This window comes from Lagopus muta, chromosome 6 (genome assembly GCF_023343835.1).
Source record: "Lagopus muta isolate bLagMut1 chromosome 6, bLagMut1 primary, whole genome shotgun sequence".
Classification (NCBI taxonomy): Eukaryota; Metazoa; Chordata; class Aves; order Galliformes; family Phasianidae; genus Lagopus; species Lagopus muta.
This window is the reverse complement of record NC_064438.1, coordinates 39,152,046-39,168,992: the sequence shown is the minus strand read 5'-3', so window position 1 is coordinate 39,168,992 and position 16,947 is coordinate 39,152,046. Positions and strand designations below refer to the sequence as shown.

Genomic DNA, 16,947 nt, shown 5'->3' with positions numbered 1-16,947 from the left:
CTGCTATTCCCCCTGTCATTGGACACAGCCCGCAATCCGGTTCGCGCCCGCCCTCCGTCTCGTGCCGCCATTGGTTTCCTTATCCCCTTCTCTTCGTTCCCGGTTCTGTCTCTGAGGGCTGATTGGGCAGCTCTCACCATCTGGCTCCGCCTCGCTCCGAACTTTCTGCTTTGCGACTGGCCGGCCGCTCCCTTCCCCTCGTTCCCCGCTCGCTGATGGGCGTGCTGCTCTCCCCATTGGGCCGCGCCCTCACGCCCCGCTCCTCCTCCCGTGCTCCACAGCACGCCGCGTTCAGTCGCCGCTCGTCTCTTCCCCGAGCGTGACGTCTCTGGCGCCCATTGGGGGAAGCAGCGGCTCGCGCTTCCGGTGCGGTGCGGCGCGGCCGGGTGGGGGCAGCGGAGCGGGAGAGGCGCGATCGTGTCTGGCAGCGGCGGGATGGAGCGGCCCGAGCGGGCTGCGGCGGCGCCGGGCGCTCAGCCCCGTGCCAACGGCTGCAGCGGCGCGGCCCACGGAGGGCTCCGCAACGGCTACGTGCGCGGCCTGCCCGCAGCCGACACCCAGGTCAGCGCGCCGGGAGTGTCCTGCCGCCCGGGCGCGGCCGGCAGCGATGCGAGGGAGGAGGTGGACGGGAGGGGAAGGGATAGGGGGGGCAGGGCAGCGCCCGGCTCGGGAGTTCGGGGCGGGCGAGGCAGCGCCTCCGTGCTGGACTCTGAGCGGGCCGAAGGCAGCCGGCGGGCCGAGGGGAGAGCTGCGGGGCTGCGGCGGAGCCCCGCGGAAGTTCGGGTCTCGCAGCCCGGTAGTGGCCCGGAGCCCGGGGGCCCCGCGGGTAACGGCGGCCGGGCCGCTGCCCATGTCTGGGATGCCTGGCCATCCGGGCTGGCCGTCCCGTGCCGCTGGGTTTCTGTGGCTTTAAGCTAGAATCCCGCTCCCGTGTAACAGGTCCGTGCTGTAGTAGAAAGCAGCAATTAGTTCCTTGATGCTGCTCTGTTGCTACAGGTGCAGTGTGTCCTCTGAGCAGGAGCTTCCTAATCCGGGAGAGCGAAGGGCTTTGTGCAGTGCTTCTCATCTTGCCGTTCTTGCCGTGTTATGGATGTATTGCTGGGCGTTTGCACCTTCACAGTTCGAGTTGTTGTCCTGCAGAGCACCCAACTTTTGTGTGATCATGTTAGTGGTTCTCCCAGAAGCAGTCCCAGCAATATGGAACTTATTTTATCAGAGGTCTACACCTGATACTGCTGCTGGAGAGCTTTCTCCTGCTGATGTCCTTCCTATTGCTCCCTATTTTCCCCTGCAGTTCCTCAGGGAAAGTTCATACTGTCACTGAGTGAACCAGGTTGAGAACTGATGCAGGCTAAAGGCACGCTTTTTGTTTTTCTTCCCAGGTTTAACCCAGGTCATTTCCTGCACTTCCTTCCCTGGGTGGGCACTCATGGTCTCTCCCTGACACTCGGGAGCAGATAGCAGCACACTGTTGGGAGTGAACAGTTGGGGGAGGTTACGACACCTTTTCTTGGCAGCTTATCCAGGTTTATTGTTGAGGAAGTTATGGCACTGGCAGTCTTGCTTTGCAGGCACCAAAAATTGCTCACTATGAAGCCTTGGGTTTAAATCTTTGTACTAAGCACAAGTAGTGGTGGTGTGTGTTCTGTTGTTCTTCTTTTCCACCCCTTCCCCCAGCTCTTTCCACACATTTTAAGTGGAGGTTCTGCTTTAGAAGAACAGCAAAGAGTGGAGTGAGGGAACATTTTCTTCCAGGATTGTATACAGCTGCATGTTTGGAAAACGTGAAAGATGGAGTATGTGAATGGAAAAGCTGCTGATGTCAAGCTGAAGAAGTTCAGTGTGTTATGAGAATTCATATTCATTTGTTGGTTTGTGTATGATAGTGTGTTTGAATATGTCTTGCAAACCAAAGGCACTTGAGATGATCGCTTCTACAGGGAGGAACTCTTACTGTAGTGCTGATGATCATTAAACATCTTAGCAAAAAGCTGAAGTCTAGTCATGCAAGGTGATTATAAGAAAGCTTTAAAGTTTTCTGGCACCTGCTTGTTGATCAAGAAGTTGTTTATGATTAGAAACCATGTGTTCCTTTCTCCAACATCTTACATGGTCCAGATCCCTGACTTTCAAATTGAGGGTCAAAGTGTTAAAAGTCCCTTAATTGATGCTTGGGACTGCTCAGGGCTACTCATAGTTTACAGGTTTTTTTGTTTGTTTGTTTTTCAAATATCATCTGTTCTAGGAGTTTAGGACCCCCAAAGATACTGTCCCGAAAACAACAAAGATTTGGCTGTTTGGCTTTTTTTTTTTATTTAAATCTTCATTGCTCTGTCTCTCCATAGGAGAACATGTTAATGCTTATCGTGCGTTAAATATATTTGTCTGTGTAGGTAAACATTTACATATGTGTATGTACCATGTATAACACTCGAGAATATGCAAGTGGCAAAGTCTGTGGAATGCAAAGTAATTGAGTACCAAAAAGGAGGTAGCTTATAGGTGTAGTATCTGGGTAATAGAAAAGAACAGAAAAGTAAAGGATAGACAGGGAAAAAGATTCTTTTGCAGGAGTGCCTGTTTGGTGCCTGAGAGAAGTAAGAGGCAAGAAGAGAGGTAAGGTCTAGAGAAAATTAATATGTTGATGGAAAGAGGAAGGGGAAGAAAAGCCTTTGGTATAAGGAAGTGTTGCAAACGCTGATGATTTATCTGGAAAAACCTGGAGCTTGTGAGAGTATCACTCAGATACATCACCACACCTTCCTGTAGGGCTATGTAGGACAGGCAGACTTTGTCTTTTTAACAGTGTAGAAAAATAGTAAGATTAACTGTACCTAAGATGTCTGTGCTGTAAGTTGCTCAAGTAAGCTTTATTTTATTCAGTTTTTTTCCCCTATGAAAAAGTTCAGGTTCAAGGGGATTATCTTTACAGCACAAACTTCAAGTTGTGCTTACAGCTCTCACCACAATGAGAGACTGATATTTAAAATTGAATGTTCTCTACTGCCATTCCATCATGAACAGAAGAGGGGGGAATGTTCACCTTCATTTTTAAATGCTACTTTGTCTCCTGCTGGGATCTAAACTGCTCATCCTTTTTCTTGCTAAGAGAAGAAACCTGCCTGCTGAAATTGAGAGAGCTGACTTTGGCTGCCTTGGAGATAATGAAATATTATCAGTAGCTCAGAAAGGAATAATTTGAAATTAGGATTTCAGCATGTAAAGAAAATCATTCTGTTCAAGTACCGAGATAAAGAAAGAGCTGTTATTTTGCTTTGCTAGGAAGTCCTGTGTTCAAAGTACTTTGATTCTGCAAACAATCAATCTCTTTAGAGATTCAAATTCAGTGAGTGCAACAATCCCACTGTAAGCTTTTTTTGTTAAAACAGGAACTGTGAAAATGGTTGAAGAACCATCTAGCAATTAAAAACTGTGGAAAGTTAGTGAAAAAAGTGAGCAACTTCTGATGCTGTGTACATTTAAGAGCGTGTGATTAAAATAAACTAATATTTGAGTTCTTATGCTTTAGTGTAATACCACGCTAGGTAAGATGAAGGCCTGACGTCCCAGAGAGTATTGTCTTGAATAGAGGAAATAAACATAACTGAGAGAAAGACAGCAAGTCAAGTAAAATAATAGCACTCCAGGTTGTGTGTGGTTCTGCTTTTTCTGTTCTTCTGGTCTCTTGGAGAGGGTGCTGTGTGGGTTCAGTAGAAAAAACAGTAGTGAAGTTTTATCAAGACACTTTGGAATGCTATTTAGAGTGCAAGAATAATCACTTTTCCTTTCTGTGATGCAATCTTAGGCTGGAATATGTTTCTCCAATGCAGTGTCTTTCTCTGAAACGAACAACTAAGGATTTTTTTAAGATTGTGTTAAAATAAATAAATTCTTGCTTAGAGCAGGGAGATTGAGACCTATTTAGTAAGACAAGATGCCCATGTTGACTTATTGTAATCTGTCTGCTACTTTGAACAGAAGTTCACTAATGTGTTTTTCTGGATTTCTTAATTGAGCTTCTCACATTAGGATGGCTTCTCTTACAGTTTTAGATGTTGCTGAAGAAATAATCTCAAACTAAACAAACAAAAGAAAAAAAAAATGGAATATAGGGTTGAGATTTCAAGTTTTTAATTTGTTGTGCACAGTACTTCCAAGTCAGTTACGTAAGTGTATTATACAATACACTTATACAAAGAATTGTACAAAGAATTTTTAAATTTCTGGATGATTCTAGGTTTTCAAATACCGTGCTAGAGTGATCTCCAGATAGTGTATTACTGACATCCTTTAGTAAACAGGGTTTCACATGACTTCCTCAGGAAGGGAAGAAATACTTTGATTAAAGAGAGGGGGATGACTGAGAAAGCTGAATTCCTTTAAAACTGTTACAAGTCCTGAATTCTCACAGCATTAACACCAGCAGCATAAGCTTTTTGCCAGTAAGTTTGGCATGTGCATGCTGAACACAGCTTCTGTGGTCCTTTAAGGTTACAATTAATCGCATTGCACAAAATCGTCTCATGAAGCGCTTCAGGGTGCAATAGAATGCTGGCTCCATCCTCATTTTATAGATGCTGTTGCTGGAATCGGATTGAGACTTCTTTGGGAGACTGTACTTCGGAAGAGGAGAACAAATACTGGAAGTTTTTCTCATTACAGCGAGTTCATGATTGCAGCGATATGAATAACCTTCGTTCGAGGTGAACAAATAACCTTCGCTTGAGATGAAGGTTAAGATAAAGATTTTTGAATAACTCTGTCTGCTAATTTTATATTAACATAAGAGGTTTAAGTATGAAATTGGTTGGTTTTTTTGAGCCTGTGTGCAAATTTTAAAATGCGAGTACTTCATGACAGACAGAGAAATTGAATACTCTAGGATCTTAAGAACTAAATCTCATGAACATACTCACGAGGAAGTGAGAACACATGGAGCACTGTGCCCGGTACTGAGCTTCCCATTAAGATAGTCACGCATCCTCATCGGTCTATGAAACCCTTGGAGGGCAACAAGAGGCTGAGGAAACTGAAGCATACGAGGTATGAGGAGAGACTGAGAACTACAGTTCTTAGCCTAAGGAGGAAAAGGTCCAACTGGTTGGTTGGAGGTTGCAGAGAAGATGGTTCCAGGCTCTTGAAACTGTGTGGCAATAGGATGAGAAGTAACATGTTATTTGGAAGAATGAGAAACACTGACTAGATATTAAGGATGTTGGGTTGTTTTTTTTCATGAGAACAGTAAAATCCCGGAAGGAGTTCCCCAAGAGGCTGTGGTCTGTCCTTGGAGGTGTTCAAGTCTAGGCCGAATGTGGCCCTCAAGACCCTGCTGTGCTCAGACCTCCTCTGAGCTAGGGGTGGACATGATGGCCACTGGAGGTTTCTTCTGACTGCAACTAGTCCATGATTGCACAGATAAACTCCTGGACTTTAGGAATGTGCCCTGGGTTAGACATGAGTGTTTCACCCTTGAACCCTGATAAAAATGTAGATGTTAGGGTTTTTAGCATGTATTCTGAGGCTTGTGTCAGGCACAAAGAAATTTATTGCGTTCTGTTTCTAGCTCGGCTTTTTGATAATATGTTGCATCAGTAACAGAAAACTGAATGGAGTAGAAAATTGGCTGACCTAGAAAAGACTGTGATCTCCTTCAGATGTTTTAACTGACAGAACTATTTCTGAAAAACCCTATCTGTGCAATGAGGGTACTTTCCTAATAACAAATGTAATTATTAAAGTCTGTAAGCCTTTGTGGAAGGAATAGCTAAACATGTCTTTCTAGCTAATGAGTATTAGAAGCCATCATATTAAATTAGTGACTGTAACATCAGTGTCAGACTTGTCTGAAAACTTCTTTATCCGTACTAGTATAAGAACAAGCCCACAGTATAAGAACAAACCCACAATTAATGTGATTGGCTTCTCTTAAGTCTGTGCGTGTGTTACTGAGGCCAGTTTGAATCATATTGAAATAATGTTGAAACTACCATTTTAAATTAAGCTACTTTGTTCCTTAAATGCTCCAATAACATTTTATAACTATATGCAAAATCACTTTTTGTTAAAGCAACTACGTGAGTGGGGTCATTTTGAAGCAAGTTGTTGTCCTGTCTTAAATGTACAGCAAAAGCTGTTTTTCTTAAGTAAACATCATACTTTCAAACTCTTGACCAGAAAACCAAAGCTTTATTTTGACTTTTTTCTATTGACCTCAGTTTCTCTAGGAGCACAAATTGGGAGCCATGCTGAAGCTGGGGGCAAAACTCCCAGCCTTCAGTAAAACATCATTCCCTGAGAAAGAGCTGTTCTGCCTTGGGAAGTGCAGCCTTGCTGACTGCTTATAGCTGAAGAGGCAGGAGCTGAAATATGTAGGAAGTGGTGGGTTTTAGCATTTGTAAAAACCTGAGAGCCTGTGGCTTGGTCTGTTAGTGATCCACTGACTTGTTCTGTCTTTGAAATTCTTCATTGCACACTTAATAACTGAATGTATGTAAGGCATGTTTTATCAAAATGCTGTGTATGTGTCAGACTGATTGAACATATTAGATAACGTAGTAGATCTGAGGTAACAAGATAAACTATCAGGAAAAAGTGTATTCTCAGGAGAGTTCTAATGGTCAGTTGTATACATGTAGGTCAGTACTAATCACAGGCAAAAATAGCTTTGATTGTATCACTTATTTAAAAAAGGAGGTATACATTTAAACTGTGAACATGTGTGAGGGATTTATACTTGCGTGGATACGGCAAAGGCATCCTAGTTATCAAAGGAGTGTCAAATTTGTTGGGAAATAATATTTGCAGATTCAAGTGTTTGATAATCTGCACCAACAAGAAGCAATACTTAAGTAGCAATACACCCAAGTGATAAAGTTTGTTGTGTTTAAAAAAAAAAAAAAAAAAAAAAAAGTACCTCCAATGATATTTTTTTTTTCTTTCTCCTGAAAGATTAAAATGTGACTCAAACCAGTGCCTTCTAATTTTGGTAGTGAATCTCAGTGTTTTTACCATTGCAGCAGTTTGAGATGTGAAGGCTAAGAACAAAGCAGCACAAGAAGAAAGTCTGTAGGTGACAGGGAGGTGTTAACACAGAATAAGTAATAGCTCAGGTGAGGCTGCCTCTGGGAAATTACCATTTAGTGCTGTAGTTTCTTTCATTGTGATTCTCTTGATTCCATATAACAAATGTGACTGCTTTTGAGGTACATGTGCTGTCTTTCCACGTATTCCCTGTAGCTGACAGGAATCTTTGACCAAAAAAAGCAAGCAACATTGGGAAGTAGTAGTATTATACGTCTAAAACCAGAAGCTGTATGACTCCTGGTGGAATATCTGCAGTATGTGTGGTACATGTCATCAGAAGCTGCTACATTTTAATAGGAATTTTGCAAAGTTGTCTTCCAGCAACTTTTAAGGCATTTACATAAAATCACTGGGCTCATCTGGCTTTTGTTTTTCCTTGCAGCAAGAAGCAGAGCAGTTTTTTTTAATATGTAGTGTTGTGGTTTTCCTAGGATAGCAGTATAAGTGCTTATGGTGTTCACTGTTAACTGTATTGCATGTGCTGTGCTTCTGTAGCATCTCTGCCTGAAGTGTATGCCACTTGTGCAGGGTATTTACCATGGCAAATGTTTTTGATAAACAACTTTAAAAGATTCATTGATTAAATCCTGTCTGTACTGTCTGCACTGCTGTCTATGCGTGTTCCTGTGCTTACACATGGCTTTTGTCTTCTTGCAAAACTTCTGTAATGCTTTTGGAAGTTTATGTGCTGTCGTCCTGCCCTGCAGTTGGAGTTTGGCTTTTGCATGCTCCTCTGTATCCACCTGTTTCTGCCATGCTGACTTTGATGAGAGGGAGCTCTTAGCCTAACTGGCTGCTGACATAGGTGTAGCACATGCCCTGAAAGCCCTTTCTCTGACTGACCTTGATAAATAAGCTTTTCATTAACAGATAGGTTAAGAATAATGCTAGCTTGATGTGTCCTGTTTTGGCTGCTTGCAGTGGGAACTTAATAATGCAATCTATCTGTTTGCTTGATTCTTTTTCTCCCCTTTGTAAATCCATGATAGGGTGACACATGGAGGTCCTTCTGTGAAGACCTGTCCAAACTTAGAAAAAGGGCAGTTGTGAAGGTGCAAGTAAAAGCAAGTTTACTGTTAATGACTTTTATCAGTTGCATTTTTCCCTTACTTTGATAACTCTGATGGAGTTATCTGTGCACCTAATAGACAGCAGAGGTCTCTGCTGGTGAAGCATGCAGTTAGCTACCTATCTAGTTGTGAATTTATGTTTAGTGGGGTGACTTAAATGAGAACTGTGTCTGTGTAGAAGACACTGCTCTGTCCCTGATGTCAGGTGGCCTGTAATCGTGCTAAGAGCTACCAATGTAAGAATGTTACGTGAGAATTTGTTTTGTACTTGTCATTGAAGAATTTGCCTAAAGTGAGACAAAAAGCAAAACCTTTTCTCTGTGGAGCTGGAGTCTGGTTCTGGTGGTCCCTGAGCTTAAGGCACTGCAAGAACTGATGCTATCTGTAGGACAGAGTGTTCTTTAAAGCACAACTTTGCACAGCACTTAGGTAAGAATGTAAGCTGAGGCGTGCTTACAGTGTGTGTGTACATCCATAATCCCATCCTCTGTACCAGAGACACTATCATGATAATTGTAGGAATTGTATGTAGGTCACTCCAAAACTAATGACTCCTATTTATTTCCACGGGAATCACAACAGTTACAAAGAACACTGTAACACTACTTGATAGAGCAAATTCTCAGCTACAAGATGCTGTTTTTGTTGTGGTTTTTTTTTTGTTTGTTTTTTTTGTTTTTTTTTTTAACATAGTCACTACCATCAGCTATTTGCTGCATTTTTACCAGCTGTGAACAACAGCCTGCACTCATCAAAATCTGTACCAGCGGAGGATGACCTGCTGTTGCCACTGCTGAAACACATCACCCAGTGCCTCAGTGTGCTCACATCCACTCTTTGGTCTCCATAAACATTCAGCAAGTCTTGATGAATGTCAGTGGGTGCCATTTTTTCTGCCTGGAGGAATTCAGTGATGCATTTTTGCTTTTTCTTCACTCCCATGTCAAACACTGTTTTGTCAGGCTGTCCTTCTGCTCTGTATGAGCACAGTGGTAGAATAATACCAGGAGGTGAAATTAATTTGTCTTGAATTGATGCTTATATTACTTAAAGAGTCTTTCTTAATGAAATGTTATTTTTGACAATGCAAGGTAACCTTAATTTTAGCATTTTTCACAAGCAGGGGCATCTCTAAAAGAGAAAAAGTGTTACATACTGTTTCTGATTAGAACTGATTTATTTATTTATTCATCAGTAGCTATTGGTGATTAACCTCAACTGTTAGTTTGTAACCTTTTGTCTCTTCCTGAGAAAGGCATTAGAAGCTTTGATGTGATCTCCATTTATTAGGTGCTAAGCCATTTGAATTGTCACTGCCATCTGTCTGCTCATCCAGAAATGAGCAACTACTTACAGACAGCTATAGGTAGTAGATGTTACACATCTCCAGAGTAGCTGCTATTCGGAGCTCAGGCTGTCAGCTTGAGGACACCAAATTCAACTGTAATTCATCAAGTTTTGAAATTGTAGTAACCTGGGAGCTTTGCTGCATGATGCAGTAAAACTTTGTGGTTTCATGAATTGGAGCTACAATAATAAAGTTAAGAGGTCTTGAGAGTATTAGGGAAGAGAAGGCACTTGTGTTTTTTTTCCTGTGCAGGGTTGACTTACAGAGCCTGCTGATTGTCGTTTGCTTTTACCCCTCCCCAGCAGCTGTTCATTCTTGTTTGTTGAGATCTCTTAAATGAGTTTGTGGAGCAGTGCTGTGAAGATTGTTAGAGTCTAATAAATAACTTTCTGCAAATCACTGTATTTGCAGCCTGCGTCAGTTCCATGTTGTTGGAGAGATGCTGTGCTGAAAGTCAGGTTAGCTTTCATTGTGCAAGCCAGAGGGTGGTGCAGATGGCTCAAAGTGGGAGTGAGTGGGACAAAGGGAGACGCTTTGGTTGGCACTGTTTGTGAGGAAAACATACTGTGAAACTCTGGCCTTGATAAAACTTTTAAGTTGCCTTCATCTTAGCTGCAGTGTAGTAAGCCTAGGGGGATTTCTACACTTGTCCAAAATTTTCTAACTTAAGCCACCACTGTAGGCAGCATGTTTTAAAACTACTTCAGTATTAAACCTTGCCTCAAAGCACTGCAATTCTGTTATTTATCTCTGGCATAAGTGCAGCTGCTAAAATACATTTCTACAGTATCTTTGTTTTGTTTCCACGCATGTACGAGTTCTCAAGTCTTGACAACCACAGTCACTACACTGTGAAATTCTATATTGCTCTGCAACCACCTGGGTGTGTGTTGGCAAAGGAAATAGGTAGAAATGGGTATTGGGGGAAAGGTAGTGTGAAGTTCGTGCTCAGTTATTGACTGCGTAGCTATAGCTTGATTGTATCTTATGAAGCTTCTAAAAAATTAAGCTTAAGATAATAGTATCACACTTGAAATACAGACTTGCTACAGCATCTGGAATGAACAGATGCTGGTTTCCAAAGAAAGTATTGCATGGAAAGCTTGTGTGCTTTAATTGATTTGTTAGCTGTTAAATAAGTTACTTCAACTCTGGCTTGCCTTCCCATATGATCCTATGGACGCCGTGCAAAAATGACCTGTACTGTTCTGCTGGGTATGATTATCATTCTTTGATGTATTTAGGACCATCCTTTTCCCTAAGTGTTGATGTTTCTTTGGTTACAGTGTTTTAAAATAGACTCCTTATTGTATTTGCCTATAAACTGAAATTTGAGAACAGTCTACAGAAATTCAAACATCATTATTGACCCGGCTCTTTTTTCAGTGTGCTGTTATTATTAATGTAGTAATTTATTGAAGCTTATCTTGGTTTCCTTCTTGTCGTCCAGCCACTCCCTTGCACATCAGGCAACACCCTCCATAGTAGGTTTGGAGAAAGTTACAGAACTGTATACCAATAAGTAGTGTAGTTGAAGCTGTGACATTCTTACAGCTATGGTGTTGCCTTGGGTGAGCACTTGCCTTGTTATTTCAAATATTTTCTGTAACAGTCACCAATACAACACATCAACCATAATTGAGTTGCACGCCTATTATGCAACTGGTCAAATTCTTTTTTTCAGGAGATAGCTTTTAGGTAACAAGATGATGTGCCGTGGGGAATTGATGCAGAAAGCTTTGCTCTGTTCTGTGTTCTGACATATATGCAATGTTGAGGCTGTGTATACAATGAATTGTTTGTCTGTGATGCCATGTCCACCACATGGATGAGTACAGTGGTTATGTCAGCATCTTTAGGCTTAAGGCTATGGAGAAACACAGAGGATACTTGTTTTCTTACAGCAGTGTAGGCTTCCATAGCAGAATCTTGTTTGAATATTGTCCAGTTCTTTTGGATCTCATAATCCCGAGAATACATTCTTTATCTTATTGAACTGCTCATTTCTGTTTCTGGATTTGTGGGTTTTGTTTAGTTGGATTTTTATTGTGGGTTGTTTTTTGGTGGGGTTTTTTTTTTTTTTCCTCTTTAGTAGGTCTTGAAAATCTCTGCTCTGTGAATTCCGTTATTTGAAAGTCTTGGTGGACGAGGAGGCTTTTTCACACCAGCCTTGTATATGGAGACTAACAGTGTTTGTCATGACTGAACCTAGTTGGAAGAATTAGGATTTGGGCGAGGGGAGGGCAGAATCAGTTACAAGATCAGAGGGATTACTCAGAAATGCCTGTTTGATGTTCCTTGAATGAGTATCTTACAGCTGCCTCTCTTTAAATTTTTACTTCAGATAGATCACATCGTGCACAATGGAGGATTATACAAAAGACCTTTCAATGAAGCTTTTGAAGAAACACCAATGCTGGTTGCTGTGCTGACCTATGTAGGCTACGGTGTTCTCACACTCTTCGGGTATCTGCGAGATTTCATGCGGCAGTGGAAGATTGAGAAGTGTCAAAATGCAATAGAAAGAGAAGAACAAAAGGTAAAGACTGAGAAATTTCAATGTGGAAATTGTGTGGCTGAGGCCTCTAGTTTAAATATTTATTTGCAGAGCAATATTGTTCAAAATTTTCTACTGTTCTCCTTGTATCTGAAATGCTCTGTGTGTTATGCTGGTACTGTGGTATGGTTAAACAAAACAATGTTTTTTTATTTGGGTTATTTTTTGGTGGCATAGTTATATGGTCTGTTTTACTGGAAACTACATCAACAATTATGTCAATGTGCTGAGTGATGCCTCGGCTGCAGAAACAAGTGTTTCAGGGAGAAACACCTCGTATGCCAGCACAAGTAGCAAGAGAAATGCTTCTTGAAGGATCGAGCTGGAGTTTCACAGCAGTGGTATGCTTTCTGATGCTGTTCTGGTTGCTGTCTGTGTTTTGATTTGGAAACATTCTCTCCAGCCCAAGTATCTGTAAAGAGAAGCTTGCAGTAAGAGCCAGAGCGTAAATTGGATGATTTTGAATTAACATGAGATTCAAAACGGTATTGGGTTAGCTGGTGAGTAATTTGAGGCACTGACTCACTGATAGCATTTAAAGAATTTTAAAAGCCTTTTAGTGCAAGTTTCTGTTAGCAGTTAAAAAGTCTTGCCATCTCCAGCAGTTAGTCTAATACCGATAATCTTAAATTGTTTCAAATAATTTTTAGAGGCCTTTAGTCCCCACTCAAGTTACTGTTAAGGAGCTGCCACTTAAACTGGCAGTTTGTAAGCTATTTCTGCTAACTCTCAGTGTGAGCTGTCCTAGCATAGTGTGAATACCAGTGAGGTTTCCTCCGAAAGTCAAAGTAGATTGGCTTACTCTTGCTGACCAGGGTTCTGTTTTTCTCGGTCACCGATCCAGCTTGCAATACTTCAAGGCAGTTTGTTTTTCGCTTGCTGGTTTCTGGTTCTCTAGGCAGCCACACAAGCAGTTGGAACTGGCTAGCAGAAAATGAGGGTGGGGGGAAGCAGCTCAAGAATGTAAACAAATTACTAAGGATAGGAGGGTGGAAGGAGGAAAGACAAAAGACAACTTCTTTTAGAGGCAGCATGAGGCAAAGTTTGTATCATGCTGTGGTGGATGAGATAAGATGCAGTGCTGATGCCTAAAATGATTTCATGGTAGCTTCTTCTTATACTTATAGTAGCTTGTGGTAGAATTAAGCTGACTCATGGTAAGACACATAATTCCAAAACAGAAATATTCTTTCAGGAATTTAATGAGGAATAGATATTTCATGTTTGGTAACAGTGGGGAAGCTAAATTTATACTATTTCCAAAACTGACTTCTGGAATCTAGAAGTAAAACTTTTATTCCCTTTCAATATCCAAAATCTGAATGAATACTGCAAGCTAAATCTCCATTTGTAACTCGATGTGTTGTTTAATTTGAGCTACTTCGGTTTATATCACTTGAGAATATGACATCATTGTATTTTTCTACTTATATCCTTGAAATTGATGCAGAAAAGAAGAGCAAACAGCTGCAAAAATATACCAGTGCTAGATGTTAGGAGTTTAAATATTTGTACTCATGATACTTGAGGATTAAAAAGAAGTAACTGAAAGATTGGCTACTGTATTTCTGTGAAACGCTTGTTCCCATACCAAGTGGGAAAGGTGCCTGCTTACAGTAGCCTTTTTCTATGAGAGTGGTGGTAACTGTACGTTCACTTCTGTTACAGAAGACCTCAGGCAGCAGTTCTGAGTGGGGGTAGGTTATTGATATTGGGTTCTCCATAAGGACTGTCACAGGTGACACAAGCAGAGAGTTTGTTAGCAACTGATTATCCCAGTTCAAAAATAAATTTAATCTTAATTTTTTTATTTTCTAAATTAATTCTAGCATTGCATCTTTTCCTGAAAGGCTTCTGTTAAACAAGTAAGTTTCCCAGACAGATGAATTGAAACTCCCTGTGTGTTGACCTTGGCTTTCAGGGAAGAGCTGCACGTGCTGTGTTTGTTTTGTGCATAAGATTTCTGTGGCTGGATCTAGTGAGAAGCACTCCTATCTGAAGGCTCAATTTGCTGTGTATCATGTCATGGATAGGCCAGTCTATACTGCATATGGATGGAAAATAAGAAGTCCTGTTCAAAAAAGATCAGGAGTGAAAGAAATGCCAGTGTAGTGTACTTCCCTAAATCATGTTTTTAGGGCTTAGGTTGGAACAGCTATTTCTGATGCTGGACAAATAGAAAAGTGATCATGTTAGATTCAGAACTTGACCTCACATTTTGATGCTTTGAGCTTTTTTGTCTGCAAATGAATTGATGGTAAGGTGTTGCAGTGTACCCAGTGTGGGAGCCAGGTTTTGTTGTGGTACAGGGGAGTGCTCAATATCTTGGTTTGAGACATTTTGTCATTTTCACATACTTGAATCTCTCAGGCAACTGGCTGACATCCCTACTGATACCAGCGTGCAGGAAAAGCTTAAAACTCCTGTTTTTTAAAATTAATATATCAGAGAAGCCCTGGTGTAGTTTCTAGCAGATTTAGGTCCAGTGACCTCTTTATGTGAAGTACTATTTTTATTACATGAATCTCAAATTGATTATAATTTTCTTAGCAATCAAGCAAAACAATTAGCTTTAGTTTTCTGAAATAGTTTATAAAACACTTTGTAGGTGAAGAGCTCAAAGCAAAGGCATTGGAAGTAACTGTGTAGATGAGCAGTATGAAGATGTTCTGTGTGAGCAGAACTAAATTACACTCTGCAAGGAAATGTCCCATGTAGGGCCGAATGATGCGTCCTGAAGTCATGGAATTGAAGTATATGGATATTTCTCGTGGTGTGTTTCTGAAAATGATTGAAGTTAACAGCACTGAGTAAGCTTCAGTCTGGAATGTGGTTTTAGGGAAAAAAAGAAAAAAAAAAAATAAAGAAAAAAAAAAAAGGGGAGAAAAAAGCCTTGTGATTTTTTTTGTTTTGGAGAGCACTTGATTTCAGTAGCTAAGTTCTTGCTGAAACTGTTACATCATATTGTGTGCACCAGAACTAGAAAATGGAACTGGACAAAGGTAACTGGAAGAGTAGGATTTCTAATGCATGTATGTTGGGACTGCCTCTGACAGTGGGTAAATATCTTGCAACTTATTAGAGAGCAGCACAAAGCAATGAATGATTCTAGAAAAAACTACTATTTGCCAGCACTACACAAAAAGGTAAAGGCTTTGCTAGTGTGGATTACCAGGAGGGTGTAGTCATTGTGTTTTGGCGTCAGTTCAAATATATCCATCTGGGCTTTTCCTGGAGACTGGTACATGTAGCATATCCTGTCAGAAACACTGGTCTGTTTTAGGCATGGGTGAGTAGAAAGATAAAAACTGCCAGTTACCCTGGAATCACTGTATGTGTACTCAGTTTAACCTGATGCTCAGGTATAACTTTTTCAGTAGCCATGCTTGTAGCATTTCATAGGTAAAAGGAAAACTGCTTTTATACTTCTCCTGATCTGATTTACCTACTAATTACATTGTCTAGTACATGGAAGCAAACTGTCTGAATGGGAGTGCTAACTCTTTAATGTACCTCTCTGTGCTTGACAGCTTCCCTGTGCCAACAGTATTTCTGGTATCTGAAGCTTTCAAACATTCTACGGTTGGATTTGTGGGGACAAGTACATTTGGGGTGGTGAACTGCAGACTTCTGCTCAGTATTGTCGTAGCATCTGCAAAGCTCATTGTAGGCCTGCGAGAAGATAAAAAATTGCCCACAGTTGCTGCTGGACTTTTTCTTGTCTCACGTAGCAGTGAGATGGAAGCAGCCTTTTTCTTTTCTTTTTTTTTTTTTTTCTCCTTTTAGAAGCCTGTCTGTTGCATTTGCCTGCCTGAATTCCATTCAGAGTTAGTTTTGTTTTATTAGGGGAGGGATGCATTAGGTGAATTGCAGGTAAGCCTTGTTGGTGCTGGTGGCACCATCTGTTAGCTTAGATGCAATGCTGTAAAAACTTGGCTCTAAAAGCAACATAATTGCTGTGTTTGCATGTTACTGTGCTCCAAGCTAATGGTTACAAAGCTCTCATTCTGACCTTCACTTATATTACTAATTAACAATATGATGAAATCTTGGATTTACGAGTTGCCTGTGCTAAGGCACTGCACCCCAAGGGAGAGCTTTATTCTTCCCTTGCTTCAATTCCTTACTGAAATTGCTATACTTTTCAGGCTTATGGAAGATCTCTAGTCCTTAAGTTTATGCATCTGGGGTTCTTTCACTATTAATGTTCTAGGTTTTTAATGCTTCCTTAGCACTCCTAAAAAGTAAAGCTAGTGTCCTGTATTGGACATGAGTTCTTTTACTCATAATTTGTTCCTTGAATTTCTGTTAACTTTTGAAGCACACTTTTTTTTTATCTCACGATAATCCATAAGGTTTAAAGAGCTTCACAATAACGTCTAAGGTTATGCTGCTTGTCTTGTAAGATTGTACTTGCATTATATCTTGGTGATATCGACCTGTTGTGGGTGCCTATCTTTCTCTCACCAGTTGAGCTTGTTAGTCTTCCTGCTTTGTCACCTTGTTTCAAAATGAAACACGATTTATCTGATTAGAAACATGAGGTAAGATTGGACTGTATCAGCCCAGGCATACCGGCTTGAGTTAGAACAATGACTAATTTGCAGCCTCCATTCCTAGCCAAGAACCTTGGCTAAAATTTCAGTTGACTTCCTGGGTCACATAGTTAATGTGCTTCAATAACTACTGCAAAGTCACATTCTTATGCAAAGTGGTTAAGAAAAGCTGGAAGTGGTTAAAAATATCTGAGGTTATAACTAAAGTTCAAATCTCTTAAATTTTGTTTTTTTGTTTTTTGTTTTCTGCTTTTTTTTTTTTTTTTTTTTTAACCTCCTCACTTCATCCACCCCTATCTAAGATGCTGTAATAGAGCTTTCAAACACCAGTTA

General features: G+C 40.9%; 1 protein-coding gene across 1 annotated transcript in view; it reads left to right on the top strand.

Annotated features, from left to right (window-relative positions):
- The first annotated feature begins 225 nt into the window (after positions 1-225).
- SPTLC2 (serine palmitoyltransferase long chain base subunit 2) overlaps positions 226-16,947 on the top strand; it is a 65,004-nt gene continuing 48,282 nt past the window's right edge. Inside the window, exons 1-2 of the mRNA XM_048950246.1 lie at positions 226-561; positions 11,846-12,040. Of these exons, the coding sequence (XP_048806203.1) occupies positions 436-561; positions 11,846-12,040 (321 nt within the window). The 5' untranslated portion in view covers positions 226-435. The remainder of the gene's footprint in view (positions 562-11,845; positions 12,041-16,947) is intronic.